General features: G+C 49.0%; 1 protein-coding gene and 1 pseudogene across 1 annotated transcript; both read left to right on the forward strand.

Annotated features, from left to right (window-relative positions):
- The first annotated feature begins 801 nt into the window (after nucleotides 1-801).
- On the forward strand, nucleotides 802-6,481 carry LRRC75B (leucine rich repeat containing 75B). The gene is made up of 4 exons (XM_008568603.1): nucleotides 802-814; nucleotides 2,395-2,567; nucleotides 4,042-4,157; nucleotides 5,682-6,481. Exons 1-4 carry the CDS (start codon nucleotides 802-804, stop codon nucleotides 6,205-6,207), a joined length of 828 nt encoding a protein of 275 aa, XP_008566825.1. The 3' UTR covers nucleotides 6,208-6,481.
- A 1,670-nt stretch (nucleotides 6,482-8,151) lies between these two features.
- LOC103587171 lies at nucleotides 8,152-17,111 on the forward strand (annotated as a pseudogene).
- The last annotated feature ends 356 nt before the right edge of the window (nucleotides 17,112-17,467 follow it).

The following is a 17,467-nucleotide window of genomic DNA, read 5'->3' on the forward strand; positions in this document are numbered from 1 at the left end:
GGCTGGCGGGCCGGGGAGGGCCTCGGGGCCTGGGAGGGGCCGGGGCGGCGGGCCTGGAAGTGGCCGGCGGTGACATGGAGCTGGCCTGGGGCGCGCGGGCGGCGGGGGATGGGGGTCTTGTTGGCGAGAGGGCTGCCGGCTAGAGCGAGGGCCGGGTGAGGCGGACAGACCGCGGGTGGAGGAGCAGGGCCGGTGAGTGTCCGGGTCTCTAGGGTTTGAGGTCGTTGTGTGTGTCGAGGGTACCCCCAGCCTGGAGCTGAGAACCCAGATTCGGGCCTTGGCAAGAAAGGAAGGGGTCTAGGAGAAGTGGCAAGCGGGGGGCAAATCATCTTGTATGGAGGGACAGTGGGAAGAGGGCAGTTCCCCCCCCTCCAGGATGTGGGGGAGACACTGGACCCTGGAGAGGACCCTGGGAGGCCGCTGCCCAGCTGGCCTGCAGGTGCTCTCTCACCACAGGACATCACAGCAGCCCAGACAGAGTGACGGTGCGCATCTCGTCCTCTAACAGGCAGCTCATGCCCGTTGAGTACACATTTGTACATCATAATGACACATCAGGGTGGGTGGCTTCGGTCCAACACACACTAGGTACCGTAGTCTCAGATCCCGAGCCCTGAGTTGCCCTAGGAGACATGGGTGCTGGTCCCAGCATCAACACTGGCCAAGCCATTTTTCTCTCTACCCCCGTCCCCACCCCGGCAGCAGCTGCCACCACCACCTGCCCCATCCTGTGAGCTGAAATTGGCCATGCAGGTGTTTGGCCTGAAGAAGGTGGGTGATGAGAGTTGGGGAAGCTGAGGCATGGAGAGAAGCGGTGAGGCCAGGGCCCACAGAGAAAGTTGGAGGCAAATCAGGGTTAGTGTCAGAGCCCAGCCTCCCAGCCCTACTCTTCCTGCCCCCAGTTTCCTTTCTCTGGGCTCAGCAGGCTGGAAAGGTGGAGCTGGCCCTTTAAGAGGAGCTGTCCAGACCAGCAGAAGGCAGGCTAGCAGGCTGTGGTCTGGGGCCCTGTCTGGGTTGGCCCAGGCTCACCAGCCACCTCTTCCTTCTTCTGGATCCTTCCTAGCTGGCATCTGTGGTTTGAACCATGTTGAAAATGCAAACAGCAGAGGAGCACCAGATCAGCCAGACCGCCCAGAGGCCCAGATCTCTGTCTGGAATGGCGTCTGGAGCCCAAGGCACCAGCTGGGCATTTTAGGAAACATCAGGGAAAAAAGGTCCCTCAGAGACTAGCGAGGTCATCCCCTTGTGCCCCAGAGGTCAGGGTTGAGAGTCCTGGTGAGGGTCTTATCCTGCCCTGTAACATGGGCAGTTCCCACCGGCTGCAGCTATGACCCGTGGGCACTCCCACCTGGCCTGTATTCCTGTGCCCAGGACTTATGCACACAGTATGCCACTCTCTGGCTTGTGGAGGGCCCACACATGGTCTGGAGGCCCCCCCAGCTGTGCCTGCCCTGTCAGCTGTCAGTATGTCCTCTAAACAGACCCTCTGAAAGGGTGTTCACCAGGCCTATGGGAGCAGACAGGAGGAGAAGGCCAAGGAGTGAAGGCAGGAAAGCCAGGGACAGGGCCTGATGGCAGGTCTGTGAGAGTGGTAGGAGAGGCGGCCCAGGGCTGAGGAGGGCGCGATTGCCAGGCCCAGGGAGTTCTGAGACTACAGATGGTGCGTGAGTCTTTGATGTCACTTCTAGAGCACTTGGTCTTCACCAAAGAGATTAAGGGTCAAGCTCAGGTGTGTATTTCATAGAGCCAGCTCTGGCAGCCAGGGATGGACTGGAGGGGTGTCGGGAGGCTGGGAGCCCCTGGAGGCTGTTGGGGGTAAGGCCTGAACCTTGGCTGGAGCAGTGGGGAGGGAGAAGGGGACAACTAGGTGAGCCAGAGGAGAGAGGGCAAGGGAAGAGTGCTGGGTGATTCCTAGGCTTCTGGCTCCAGTGCCTGGGAATGTGGTGCCCTGTACTGAGCTGGGAGAGAGGTCCACCCCCACTAGAAGGGTCGGGACCTGTCTGCAAGCAGATGGTGGACACAGCTGGGGGGAACTTGAGGATAGGTGGACAGTCAAAGGGTCCAAAGGGAATGCTGGGGGACAGTGGCATTTGGGGGTCATAAGAAGAGCAGGAGCCCCCAAAGAATCCCCCTGACAGGCCCCAACCCCAGAGAAGGCAAGGTGTCACAGCACAACACTTCATCTCCAGGGAACTGGCCTAAGAGTTCTGGGATCTGCTTATCTGCCTCTCAATGTACTGACCCTCTCCTCGTCTGAAGAGTCCACCTGCCTCTGGACAGCTGGCCCATTGCCGCCTGTGGGGAGAGTCCAGCAAGCCTTGGGGAGGGAGATGGAGAGACAGGAATGGGCATGAGCAGCATCTGGCTGGCTGTGATGGCGACTGGCAAACGGAGGCTGTGACCCCTGGCTCACTCAGCGCTCTCTTCACCACCTGCAGGACCTGGGCCTTGAGGGGACCCTCCTCACTGACATCCTCTACAGGAATGTTGCCTTCCTTAACCCAGTGGACCCCATCTCCCATGACCTTCTCGTGAACCTGGCCCGAGACCTGCAGTGCCCCAAAAAGGTGAGGCCAGCAGGCACAGGCCCCAGGATTGGCAATGTGGTTGACAGGAGCCAGGAGAGTCTAGGGACTAGGAGTGTGGATCCTCATGCAGCTTGCTGTGTGGCCTTAGGCAGGTCACTGTCCCTCTCTGAGACCTGATATGAGCTTCAGTGTATTAGCTTGGCCAGCAGCTACAGCAAGTGTGAGTTGTGCACTGCCTGACCCTGAAAGTCATGCGTTGGGTAGACCCATTTCCCAGTGGCAGAACTGTGCACCAGGCCTGGGGGTCCAGGCAGGGGAGACGCTACTGGGCAGAAGTCATATGGAGACCCTGTGGGACATAGACTGTTCTAGAAAATCCACTAACAGAATCGGACTCCCAGCCTCTGAGTTCCTGAGCCGGAGAGAGCCACCCTAGGCTGGAGCACTTGTCCACTGGTCACCATCCAGTGTGGACACCTTGGGGACAGGTGCTCATTGCTTCCCTCCGATGGCAGCTTGGGCCACAAGCACGTCCCTCCTCATGCTGAATTGGAGGCTGCCACCCACAGCCTCACCCCCACACTGCCCAGAACCCTGCTTTGACAACAGCTGCAGATGTCCTGCCATGAGCATTGGCACAGCTGTGGCCAGCCACCAGCCCCAGAACCCCCTCACAGTGGGTCCCCCGCATGAAGCAAGGGGTTCACACGGGCCCTGCCAGCTTTAAACTACCACATCTGTATGCAGTTGGCACTGAGGATTCTGAGGCTAGCTTACAGCCATCACGGTAGCCACCAGGGCTTGCTGCCACTGAGTGTGCTGCGTGCTCCTGGGGCCATTGTTAACAGAGAGACTGGATAAAAGACCCACTGGTATGCAGTGTGCTCAGAGCCAGCTTTGTGGGAAGAATACCCTGTATTCCACCCCAAGCTGGGCCTCTAGGAGGGCCTAATTAGGACCAAGAGAGAGCCAGGTGGTGGTCCTGTAAAACATTGAACACCCCAGCCCTGTCGGCCCAGACCCAGGCCCCGCAGGCATGGTCTAGCTTGGAGAGTAAGATGAGGAAGAACGTGCTGACCTGGCTTGTTCCTATTCCCAGGGATTGGCGTCAGTGGAGCAAGGCTCCCCTGAGGGGCCTGGTCCGGCCTTCCCCTGTGGCAAGTCCCCTTGGGATGCTGAGGGTGACAGGCAGCCGGCTGATAGCCCGAGATGCTGGCCTGGGGCCTGAGGACAGAGAACAAGGACCCATTGTCTGGGCTTCCTACTGCCGGGCACTGCGGGCCTCGGACCAGCCTGTCCAGCTCCCAGCGGTCAGCCTCCCATGGCTCTGTGCCAGGCCGAAGCTGGGGTGGGGGCAGGGCATGGGGGTAGGAGGGGAGGCCCTGGTGGGCAGCTCAGTGATCTGTGATGCATGGCTGTGCACACACACACTTGGTTGCCCAGGCCCCTCTCCCCAAGGCCCAGAGTGGGGAAGGAGGGGCTTGGCTTCACCCTGACAATGCTGCCTTCACAGGACTATGAGCTCTGGAAGTCCTCAGACAAGATCTGCCGGCAGCTCATCTACCACCTCACGCCTCACTCCAAGCAGCAGCGAGGGTCCAGCCTGCCCCGGAGGAAGACCCAGAGCTGGTAAGGGGAGCCCAGCCACAGCCTGTCCTCACCACCCCTGCAAGGTCCCTTCCCAAGTGGACACCACCTTCTCTCACCAAGAGGCTGGTGCCTGAAATCCCACCTTGAGGTCCGTCACCTCATCTGCACTAAGGCCCCAGCCCTGGAAGCCAGTCTGGCCTGTGGGAGCAGATGCTCTCCAAGATGGGCTGCCCTCTTTGTATGACCTGCTTCCCGTTTCCCATGCGATAGTCCTACCTCCTGCCATCTGCTGGACCCTCAATCCCTGCCCTGTCACGGCCTGGACGCCCCTGGACCCGAGGGACCTCAGAAGGTGTCAGCTGAATCTTCACAACAGGTTGTGAGAGGCAGATTCTGGGTCATGATTCCCATGTCACAGGGAAGGAAACTGAGGCTAGGAGAAGCAAAATGGCTTGCCAAGTCCACCACTCTGATTTCCCTGCAGCCCTTTGGGAATTCTTCACCAACACCAGGCTGCCCAAAGTCAAGTCCTCCATGGCCACCCGATAGCTCACTCTGCTGCGGGGCTCTTCTCAGACACTCCTTCACAGCCTCATAGCACAGACTCAGCCCACAGCTGGCCTCAGGCATTCGCACCCAGGGCCCAGAACCATAGCCAGGAGCTGACCCTAGCATGTCTCCCTTGTCTGTCCTCTGCCCCCGTCCTACCTTGGGCCTGATGTCCCACACTGACCCTGGAACCCACAGGGTTGTTCCCTGCCCTGGTGGGTGGGGCCCTGGAGATGTGCTCACTATTCTTGGACCCCCTGCCAGGCCTATCTGCCTAGTGGGCTGTGTTCAAATAACAAGAGAGAGACCTAAAGGGGTGTGCAGGGGCGGTGGGTGACCCTCCTCAGTCTCTAAACTTCTCTTCCAGCTTAGGACACAGGGCAGGTCTCCGTGCCGCACCCCACAACACCCCCCTTCTCACCTTGCTACCCTGGGCCTGTCCCCTCTCTAGCCCCCAAGGCTGAGGGGACCAGACCGACACCCTGTTTCTTCATAGGAAAGTTTTTCCTTACACTAAAAGAATCAATCTCAGGAGGGGCACAGGAAAAAACGTGTGGGGTCAGGAGTCAGAGCATCTCAGTGTGGAGACATGGTTCCCCCTGAGTGGTGTGTGCGCATAGAAGAGTTACTTTACCTCTCTGAGCATCAGTTTGCTCCTCTGTAGAATGGGATCATCATTCCTACCCCACTGGTTTGGCGTAAAAATAGTGAGATAACAGGTATAACAGCTGTGGCAATGTTAGACACACAGTACGTTTTTATAATAATAATAATTCATGGAGGCTTAATGTGTGTGTATTTAGTCCTCACAACAACCAAGTCCCCTTTTCACCAAAGGGGAAACTGAGGCTCAGAGAAGTTCCAAACATTGCCCATGGCTACCCACTTAGAAAGTGGCAGTTTGGCTTTGCCGTACTGTAGGACCTGGGCTGCCCCCAGCGGGTCATTATGGTTGGTGGGGGCCTGCCTGGCCCTGGGCCCTTGCTCAGTCCATCTCTGCCTCCAACCTACTAGCCTCAAGAGCAGCCTGCAGAAGACTCTGCTAGCAGAGGAGACCGTGGACCTCTCCGGCATCCCGCTGTCGGCACGGGACGTGCAGCACATAACACACTACCTGGGCAGCCACGGGGCTGGTCTGGCGGTGCTGGACCTGAGCTTCACGGGGCTGAGTGATGAGCTGCTGCACCTGCTGCTGCCCAGCCTGTGGCTGCTGCCCCACCTCACCCAGCTCCTGCTCAACGGTAACCGGCTGACTCGGGCCGCCGCCCGCGAGCTCACCGAGGCCGTCAAGGACACCACCAAGTTCCCTGCGCTGGCCTGGGTGGACCTGGGCAACAACGTGGATGTGGCCTCCCTGCCCCAGCCCCTGCTGGTTGGTCTGCGCCGGCGGCTCAGCCAGCGCACTTCACTCCCCACCATCTACGAGGGCCTGGACCTCGAGTCTGGGGGCAGCACGGTTGGGGCCACCGCTGCTGCCTCCACCTGGGGCTCTGCAGCTGCTGGGCCAGGGCCCGAGCCCCAGGCCTGCTGCGCCAGGTGACCCACCACCCACCTGGCTCACTGCTACTGACTGACAATGCTCTCTAGCACTTGGTGACAGCGAGTGACAGAGGCCCCAGAGGTCCCACAGGCCCCTAAAGATCCAGTGCAAATGCTCAGCCTGGGATTAAGAGGACAGAAGGAGAATGGGTTCATAAGAGGCCAGATGGTCAGCCCAGGCTGGAGTCTCAGCCTTCCCTCAGCAGGAGGGGCCTGTAACCCACAGTACAGACCCCACAATAAAGGGTGATGTCCCCCCCGCCCTCCCACCACCAGCCTTAGCCTTTTCGCTTCACGGACCTCAGGGTTGCCGAGCTCAGCCAGGCAACTGGGGTGGGGAGAAGGGGTGGCCCCCATCTACCAAAGAGGGAGGGACGGAGGTCATTCTGACCTTCTCCCAGGTGCTGTCTGGGCAGGGCCCCATGGGGACTAAGGTATGGGGTTCATGGGTCCATCCATTTGGGCTGGGGAGTTAGAGGAGGCTCCCAGGGACCAGGCCCTCACATCTGGCCAGGGCTTGGGCTCCTTAAGAGAAGCCGGAGAGGAGCAGGTTGAAAGCCCCACGGCAAGCTCATACCTGAGCCCAGGCTGCCAACATCCCCACCAGGGCCCCTTAGGCTGGAGACAAGGCTACACTGACTAGAGGCAAGGGCACAGCCGACTCAGGTGGGAGGACTGGGTACTCATCTCCCACAGGGCACAGCACTGCTCACCACCCCTAGCTCCCAGCCCCTGGCCTCCTGTGCTTGGCGAGTGAGCAACTCTGTGGGGTTAGGAGATGCCTCGGGCCACAGACAGAGAGCTAATGTGTGCCCTTCATGCCCTGGGGGATAGCATGTAGGGGTGGAGGTGGGTATAGCCAGCAGTGGGGGCCTTGGGGGAGGAGCAGTCCTGGGGCTGCCCCGAGTAGGGAGGATTGTCTCCTTTCCTCCCCAAGCAACAGTGGAGTGGGCTGCCCACCAGAAGCCTAAGGCCACGGTCACCCTCACAGCCCTGTGTGGGGAATTGGAGTTCAGCCCAACTAGGAGACGTGCAGGCAGGCAAGAAAGGAATTTAGAGAGGTCCAGAGTGGGGAAGCCAGTGGCCTAAGGCACTCATGCAGACCTGTGGGATCCTTCTGATTAAGAAGAGACCCTGCAGCAGAGGGAAGACCCCAGCAGAAGGCAGGGGTCACCCTGGTCCTACTTACCCTGGCCCACAGGGACCTGTGAGTGGCACATCCAACCCCCGTGGAACACCAATTCCAGCACATCCCCAAGCTGGCCAGATGCATAACAGGAGGCCAAGAAGGCTGAGGACGGGATGGTGTTGGGTCCCAGGACTGCAAGGAGGTGGTGAGGAAAAGGATCTCCCCTCAGGCCCCACTGATCCCGCTGCTCTAGGCAGACTCCTTGTCTGGAGGTCGTGGTAAGAGCACACGGGCCAGTCCAGCTCTGCTCCTGACTTGCGGTGGATCTGGCCAGGCCCTTTCCCTCCCTCGGCTTTGGGTCTCTCCTTTCTCCCCTCTGTTATTAGGGCTTGCTGTCCACAGTCCCTTCCAGCTCTCAATGCTCCATCCTGGGGTCCTGGCCCTCTCCCAGCCCTCCATGTTTTAAAGACCTGGGCCTGCCCAGTGGCTCAGAAGCCACGGAAGCATTTCTCTGTGTCCCCACACCGGAATAGAGGGTTCCAGCTCCCCGGAGCAAGGGAAAACAGGGTGGAGGGTGGAAGGGGCCAGCGGAGGGGAGAAGGATGGGAAAATGGCATTGAGCCCGGTAGGCTGATAAACCTGTCACATACACTGGCAGCTGAGCTCTCCCTGTATTTCCTTCTTGGAGAAATGCCAAGCTCTCTGCGTCCCTCCTGCCCTCCCTGCTCCCTGCCCACCACTGGTCTGAAGCCAGTTCACAAGCCCTCGAATGTCACTGCTCAAGGAGATTCCTACCAGGATGGTGTGTGAGACCCGATGTCCCGGGCGAGCTCTGGGAGAATCCAGGCGGCAGCAGATGATCTCAGTATCTCCGCCTCTTGGACAAAGGCACACAACACAATAGCAGAGCTGGAGCATGAAACAGCTCGAGAAGTGGGGAAGGTTGGCCTCGTTGCCATACAGGTGACCACAACCCTTCATGGGCTCTCACATCCCAGCCTCATGACCACCAGCAAGGCCGCTCTACAGGCAGGGACACTGAGCTCCAGGAAGCGTGGCCTTGTGCCTCACGCAGCCTGGGGGGGCGGGGGGGGGGGCAAGAACACCAGCAGGACAGCTCCAGACAGAGGAGGAAGCAGGTGGGCCTTGCTAAGGCTGCTCCTCACCCAGGCCCAGTCCTGGAGGCAGATAGGCCTGGCCTTGATCCCGGCCCTGTGATTGCTGGCAGTCTGGTCCTTTCAGAGTCTGTTCCCTCATCTTGGGAGCTAGGTACACAAAGCCTCCCCTTGTCCTGCTGGAGTGAGGATGATAGAAGCTTTAGAAAGCATCTGCTTCGTAGAGGGGGGCACAGGGCAGGCGCTCTTCAGTGTCAGCAGGGCCTCCGCTCAGAGCTCTCTGGGTGGCAATGCCAGGAGCCCAGGCCTTCAGGACTAAGCAGAGCTGAAGCCATTTGTTTATTTAACGAGCACTTCTGTAGCCTTTGTCTGGGCCAAGTACTTTTCTGATGACCTCACACTCCATTAATTCTATTCATACTTGAAGGAGGTAGGTGCTATTCCCACCTTTGTTTTCTAGGCAAGTCAACTGAGGCAGGCAGGAAGCAGGTAAGAGATTTGTTCAAGGTCAAAGAGCTAGCATCTGGAGGAGCCAGGGTGTGATATTAACCATGCATGATGCCGTCTCTCCTACAGCCATCCTGGGGCTAGTGCTGGGGCTGGTCCACCTCAGTTTTCACCTAAACTGAGCAAGCCCCTTCCAAAGAGGCCATTCAAGGTGGCAGGACCACTGTGGTCCTGCTGTGGGGAACAGACCTCCAGCCAGGCTGCCCCTGGAGCAAGACCAGCCAAGACCTCCCTGGGCCTCCATTTCCTCATGTGCAGAGAGGTGAGGAAGGGAGCAGTGATGTTCTGGGTTCTGTCCCCCTCCAGGATTGTGAGGGACTACTAAGGAGGGGGTTTGGTACTTTCCGGGCAGAATGAAGCCCAGATGGACCCATGCTCAGGGATGTGGGATCCACGGCCACATCTCACAGTGTGGCTGGGGCAGCTGCCAGTGCCTTCAGCTCTCTGGCCTCAGCCTCTTGGCGCCTAAACCTGCCTTGCTGGGGTGCTGAGAGCATCAGAAGGAAACCTGTAGAAAAAGATACTGTGCTCCACAGGACCAACATGACCAGCATTTGGGAACTTCTTTTCTGTCCTGGAAGGGAGGATGTTTGAGCCCAAATAAGGTGCTATAGGACAGGAGTCTGCAGGAAATGTCAGCCTCTGCTGACAGTCTTCATTTTGAGAATCTGGAATCTCAACACAGCATGGAGATTTTTTTCTGGGACCTGGAGAGAAAGGAAAATATACTTTTTCCTCTTAGAGATAGCTGCCAATTGCCAATGAAAACCAGTATTCACTTTATTTTTATTTTCTGAAGGGAATATTTTATTTTTGAAATAACTCTTCAGACTCTCAACGTCATTGTCACAAGGAGAGGCACCAGTGGAGACCGACCAAACAAACAAACAAACAAATAAATAAATAATAAAAAATAAAATAAAAGAAGAGGTCCTCTCTCCCCACAAAACACAATCCAGAGTAATAAAAGAAGCACCTGATGTATGATAATAGGGGAGGACTTGATCACACCTGTCTCAGTACTGGACAGATCATCTAGGCAACAAACCAACAGAGGAACCGTTAATCCATCAGATGGAGAGACCAAATCTATGGTTATTAGAGTGGGGAGGGGAGGAGGAAAAGGGGAAGGGGGAGAGAGAAGGGGAGAGACTGGATAAGGAGCATAAAGAATAAGTATGACTTGTAACAATGAATATGCTAATAAAAAATAAAATAAATCAAATAACTCTTCATTGTAGTGTAATTGAAACATAATAAAATAGACATGCCCAAGTGTTACGAGTTTAAAGTGTGCACTATGGTACATTTTGCTGTAAGTATACATCTATGAAACCACCGCCACAATCAAGATAGTAAACATATCTGTCATCCTCAAAAGTTTCCTCAAGCCTCTTGTTAATCCCTCCTTCTGGCCTCTCCCTGACCGCCCCATCCCCAAACAGCAATTGATCTTTCTGTCCCCACAGATTAGTTTGTATTTTCTAGATATTTGGATATATGAAATACAGGAATACACTTCTTTATATGGCTTCTTCCACTCAGCCTAATTATTTTGAGATCACGTATGTTGTTGCATGTGTCGATAGTTTATTTTTATTGTTGAGTAATATTCCATTGGATAGATGTACCACAATTTATCCATTCACCTGTTGGTAGATGTTTGAGTTGTTTTCAATTTTTTGCTGTTACAAATAAAGCTGTGCTATGTATTAAACGTGTCCCCCAAAAGTTCATGTATTGGAAATTTGACCCGTATTGTTCAGTGCTAAGACAGTGAGAAATCCGATTATGGTATCTGAAAGGTGGGGTCTTTGAGAGGTGATTAGATTGTGAGGACTGTGCCCTTGTGAATGGATTGATCCATTAATGGTGGTTCTGATGGCTTTATAAGAGGAGAAAATGAGGCAGTTAGCTCTCTCTTGCTCAGCCCATTCTTGCAATGGGACGCCCTGCGTTGCTGTGGAGAGTCACCACCAAGAACAAGGCCCTCACCAGATGTGCCCTCTGTACCGTAGATTTCCTTGCCTCCCAAACTATAAGAAATAAATTGTATTCCTTTATAAATTACCCAGTTTCAGGTATTGTTATAAGCAATAGAAATTGACTACTACAAGCGACTATGAAAACTTGTGTGCAAGTTTTTCTGTATTTTATTTTGTTTTCTCTTGTGTAAATACCTAGGAGTGGAATGGTAGGTGTGTCTTTTACATTTTAAGAAACTGTCAAACTATTTCCAAAATGGTTATCATCCTCAAAAGTAGTTTTTCATTCTCACCAGCAGAGTACAGGAGTTACACTTACTTCACATCTTAACAAAATGTAGTATGGTCGGTGTTTTAAACATTAGCCATTCTAATAAGTGAGTAGTAGTATCTCAGTGTGATTTTAATTTTGCATTTTCCTAATGACTAATGATGTTGAGCATCTTTTCATGTGCTTATTTGCCATCCGTATATCTTCTTTGGTGAAATCTGTTCAAAAAAATTATTTTGGGGTACCGGATGGTACAGGGATCAAACCCTGAACATTGGAATTATCAGCATCATGATCTAACTGTGCTAACTGGCCAGCAAATCTGTTCAAAATTTTTGCCCATGTTTTAAATTGGTTTTTTTGTTCTCTTATTTTCAGCTTTGAGAGTTCTTTTATATTCTAGATACACGTCCTTTATTAGACTTTGCTTTGCCAAGATTTTCTTGTGGTCTGTGAGTTATCTTCTCTTTGTTTTTTGAGAGCAGAAGTTTGTAATTTTGGTGAAGTCCAATATATAAATTTGGTCTTTCGTGGATGGTACTTTTTGTGTCATATCTAAGTCTTTGGGGCCTTGAGTTAAGCCCCAAAGATTTGCCTAATCCAAGGCCCCAAAGATTTTCTCCTATGTTTCTTCTAGAAGTTTTATAGTTTTAGGTTTTACATTAAGGTTATGATCCATTATGAGTTAGTTTTTTTTTTTACTATGGTGTAAGTTATAGATCCAAGGTTTGGGTTTTTGTATGTTTTGTTTTTTTTCACATGAATATCCAGTTATTCCAGCACCATTTGTTGAAAAGTCTGTTCTTTTTCCACTACCTTGCCTTTGCACCTTTGAAAAATCTTAGTTTACATATGTGTATGGGTTTTTTTTTTTCAGATTCTCTATTCTGTCCCTTTGATCTATTTGTCTGTCTTGATGCTGTTTGGTTACCAGAGCTTTATAATAATTCTTGAAATCAGGGAGTGTTAGCCCTCTAATTTTGCTGCTCTTTTTTAAGAGTTGTTTTGGCTATCCTAGGTACCTTGCATTACCATATAAATTTTAGAATCAACTTGCCAGGTTCTACAAAAAGACTGCTGGGAGTTTGGGATCCACTTTGGGAGAATTGACATCTCAGTAATATTGAGTCTTGTGACCCAAGAATGAGGTATATCTCCCCATTTAGTTGGGTTTTCTTTACTTTCTCTCAGCAATATTTTATAATTTTCAGTGTATAGATCGCCTTACATCTTTTATCAGATTTATCCCTATGTTTTCATATTTTTGATGCTATTGCAAATAGTATTTTTAATTTAAATTTCAAATTGTTTGTTGCTAGCATGTAGAAATACAATCTATCTTTAACAGCTTTACTGAGATATAATTCACATACCATGCAATTCACCTATTTGAAGTATGCAAAGGACTTTAATATATTCACAGATATCTACAACCATCTCCTCAACAATTGATTTTTGCATATTTGTATCTTTTATATATTTATCAGATTATATCCTGCAACCTTACTAAGACCACTTATTAAATGTTCTAATAGCTGTTTTGTAGATCTCCCCAGATTTTCATTTTCATAGATGATCATGTCATATGAAAATAAAGACAGTTTTACTTTTCATTTCCAATCTGGATATCTTTTATTTCTTTTTCTTGCTTGATTGCATTGGCTAGAACCTCTAGTACAATGCTGAATGGAAGTAGTGAGAGTGGATATCTCTCTCCTGTTCCTGATCTTTGGGAGAAAGCATTCAGTGTTACATGAGTAAATATGCTATTAGCTGTGGGTTTTTCCTAGATGCACTTTATCAGGTTGAGGGTGTTCCTATCTATTCCTAATTTGCTGAAAGTTTTTTATTTTTTATTTATTTTTTTTTAAATCAGGGATGGATGTTGGATTTTGTCAAATGCTTTTTCTGCATCTATTGAACCAATCACATGGTTCTTTCTATTTTGTTAATATGGTGAATTACATTGATTTATTATTGAATATTGAATATTAAACCAACCTGCATTCCTAGGGTAAACCCCACTGGGTTACTTTTTAATATATTGTTAAGTTCAAGTTGCTAAACTTTTGTTTAGATTTTGTACCTGTGTTCATGAGGGATATTGGTCTGTGTATTTCTTTTCTTGTAATATCCTTGCCTCATTTTGGTATCAGGGTAATGCTGGTCTCATAGAATGAGTTGAGAAATAGTCTCTACTCTTCAATGTTTTTTGAGTTTGTGTAGAACTGATATATACATTTTTTAAATATTTGGAAGAATTCCCCAATGAAGGTATGGGGGCCTGAAATTTTGTTCGTTCATTTGTTTTGTTTTTGTGGGAAGGTTTACAAGTACAATATCAATTTCTTTCACAGGTATATGATTGTTTGGATCATTTATTTCTTCTTCCATAAGTTTTGGTATTTGGGGTCTTTCAAGAAATTTGTCAATTTCATCTCAGTTGAATTTGTTGGCATAAAGTTGCTCATAATATTCCCTTACTATTCTTTTTAATATCCGTAGAATCCAGTGATGTCATCTCTGTCATTCCTGAGATTGGTAATTGTGTCATCGTCTTCTTCTTCTTCTTCTTCCTCTTCTTCTTTCCTCCTTGAGTCTGGCTAGAGGCTGATCAATTTTATTGATATTGTTAAAGAATCATCTTCCAGTTTCACTGATTTTTCTCTATTGTTTTATGTTTTCTATTTCATTGATATTCACTTTGATCCTTATTTTTTCTTCTAGTTCAGTTTTCATTGGCTCTTGTTTTCTAGATTCTTAAATGACATCTCCTTGTCTGATGTTAATATAGCTGACATAACTGATCTGAGACCTTTTTTCTAATACAGGTGTTTAGTGTTACAAATCACTCCCCTAACTACCACCACAGTGGAATGCCACAAGTTCTGATACGTGTTTTCATTTTCACTTGGTTCAAAATACTTTCTAATTTTAAAAAAATTTTTTTCTTTGATCCATAGGTTATTTAGAAATGTTATTTTTGTTTCAAAATATTTAGAGATTTTCTAAGGATCTTCCTGTTTATGACTTCTCATTTAATTTCACTATGGCCTGAGAGTATAGTATGGCTTGATGCATTTTGAATTTGTTGAGACTTGTTTTATGGCTCAGAATATGGTCTATCTTGGTAAACGTTTTGTGTGACTTGAGAAGAATGAGTGTTCTGCTATTGTTGGCTGGTCCTCTAGTTGTTAATCAAAGTCAAGTTGACTGATAGTGTTGAAGTCTACTATATCTTTGTTGATTTTCTGCCTACTTGCTCTATCAATTATTGGGAGAGAGGTACTGAAATCTCTTACTATATCTGTGCGTTTGCTATTTTTTTTTTTTTCATGTCCGGCAACGGACCGCAACCCTCAGTGTCGCGCCCGTACCGGACCGGGACCGGCCACGGGATCGCGACCCTCAGTGTCACACCCGCACCTCGCTCAGCCGGTGAGCGGGAACCGGTCTGTATGTGGGATCCGAACCCTCGGCGGGAGCGCCGCCGAGCTCCCAAGCGCTGCACTCTACTGAGTGCGCCACCGGGCCGGCCCCCGCGTTTGCTATTTCTTATTGTAGTTCTATCCATTTTTTGCCTCATATATTTTGAAGCTTTATGATTAGATGCATGAATGTTTGATTGTTATGACCTCTTGATTAACTGACCCTAACACCATTATAAAATTACTTTCCTTATCCCTAGCAATATTTCTTGTTCTGAAATCTACTTGTTTGATAATAATACAGCTACCCCAGCTTTCTTCCATCTTTTTACTTTTAACCTAATTATGTCTTTATATTTAAAGTGTGTTTCTTGGGGCCGGCCCGGTGGCGCACTGCTACAGTGCGCCGCTTGGGAGCGCGGCAGCGCTCCCACCAAGGGTTCGGATCCCACATACAGACCGGCCGCTCACTGGCTGAGCGAGGTGCGGGCGCAACACCGAGGGTTGCGATCCCGTTGCTGGTCCCGGTCCGGTACGGGTGCGACACTGAGGGTTGCGATCCATTGCCGGTCATGAAAAAAGACAAAAAGGAAAAAAAATAAAAATAAAAAAATAAAGTGTGTTTCTTATAAGTTTCTTAGGGTCTTACCTTTTTTTTTTTTACTTCATCCTGACAATTCCTGCCTTTTAATTGGAGTATTTATACAATTTACATTTAATTTGATTGGTGATATTGTTAGGTTTGAGCCTATCATATTGCTGTTTGTTTTCTATTTCTCCCATCTGTTCTTTGTTCTCCTTTTCCTCTTTTTGTATCTTCCTTTAGAATAATTGTTTATTTATGAATCTATCCTGTCTCCTTTGTTAGCTTAACTCTTCTTTTTTGACTGAGGCAAAAGAAATCACATAACATAAAACTTAGCATTTTAATCATTTTGAAGTGTACAATTCAGGGCTGGCCAGTTAGCTTAGTTGGTTAAAGCACAACCTTGTAATGCCAGGGCCATGGGTTCATTTATCTGTACCAGCCAGCTGCCAAAAAAAAAAAAAAAAGTATATAATTCAGTGGCTTTTAGTACATTCACAATGTTCAGCAACCACCATCACTGTCTAATTACAGAACAAAAAAACTCCACACCCATCAAACAGGCATTCCACCCCTCCAGTCCCCGGCATCCACTAACCTGCTTTCTGTCTTTATGAATTTGCCTATCCTAGACATTTCATTTAAATGGAATCATACAATATGTGGCTTTTTGTGTCTGGCTTATTTCATTTAGTGTAACATTTTCAAAGCTCATCCATGCTATAGTATCAGTAATTCACTCCTTTTTATGGCTAAATAATATTCCATTGTATGGATATACCATGTTTTGTTTATCCATTCATCAGTTGATTTCCATTTGAGCACTGGCTTAACCTTCTGCTTCATTATTTTAGTAGTTGTTTTGGGGGGTAGATTATCTTTAACTTAACCACAGTTTACTTTCAAGTGATTTTATGCAACTTCGGGTATCATGTAAGAACCTGTCTACCAGCACACGCTCCTCTGGGCTTGTGCAGCTGGCCACTGTGCGTGCTCAGTGCCTAGCAAAGACCCAGGGAGGTGGGTCAGATTCTGGCTGCGGAGCCTAAGAGGGCCTGGGGTGATGATGCTCCTGGCCTGAGGGGCTCCCAACAAGCAGCAGTGGCTCATCACTGAGGATGAGGCCGCAAGGCTGCACCGGAGCATTTGTGAAACAGGATCTGACAATCAACCTCTTGGTGATAATAAACAAATTGTGAATATTTTGTTGATAGCCTTTTTGAAGAAGCTCAGAAGGTTGGTGCCAAATGTATGTCCCCCACTGACATACCTGACACTGAACAGAAGAAACAGATACAAGTACAAAATTATGGAAAAATACATTCACAGTCAATGATGATTTCAGAAGTTACTCCAATGGTACAAGTCAGCAGTTGCTGAACTCCATCAAAAAGGGGGAATTACCTCCAGAAATACACAATATTTTTGATAATGAGGAGATGGATGTTAAAGTTGAAGATAAGAAAAATGAAGTATGTATGTCTACAAAGCCTGTGTTCTAGCCCTTCTCAGGACAGTGGCATAGACTGGGAAGTGCCACACCAAAAATTGTTTCTAAAGCAGAGTATTGAAGTTGAAAATAAAAGTAATTTGTCTGCTGTTCCACTAAGCAACTTGGAATGTACCACTAACCTACAGATCTGGTTAGCCAATGGGAAAAGGATTGTCCAGAAATTTAACATTTCTTACAGGGTAAGACACATCGAAGACTTCATCGAAAAATACCAAGGATCTCAACAAAGTCCTCCCTTTTTCCTGGCAACAGCTCTTCCTTTCCTCAAATTGCTAGATGAAACACTAACATTGGAAGAAGCAGATTTACAGAATGCTGTAATCATTCAGAGACTCCAAAAAACTGCTGAGCTTTTTAGGGAACTTTCATAGCACTGATTTTTGATAGACTAAGTGGAAAGTCTGCAAAGAAAAGATGGTCATAAGTGGACATGCAAACCAAAATGGGGGAGAGGAGAAGTCAGTTTTGCTGGACTTACGGTTTGAGTATTATTTAACTGTACTGATGATTTTTAAATAAGTACACAGTAAGAAAGTAACATTTGACTGGAAACTATATTCAGTGCACTTTTAAATATACTTATTTTCAAATATCGATTAATTAACATAAGATATTTTAAATAGCTATATCATTCATAATCTTAATATGGTATAAATTAGCAAATATGTTTACAGCATCAGTCTTTCAAACATTATTCCCAAACATCAGGGATTTATTTAAAATGTTG

The sequence above is a fragment of the Galeopterus variegatus genome, unplaced genomic scaffold (assembly GCF_000696425.1).
Source record: "Galeopterus variegatus unplaced genomic scaffold, G_variegatus-3.0.2 Scaffold424, whole genome shotgun sequence".
Lineage (NCBI taxonomy): Eukaryota > Metazoa > Chordata > Mammalia > Dermoptera > Cynocephalidae > Galeopterus > Galeopterus variegatus.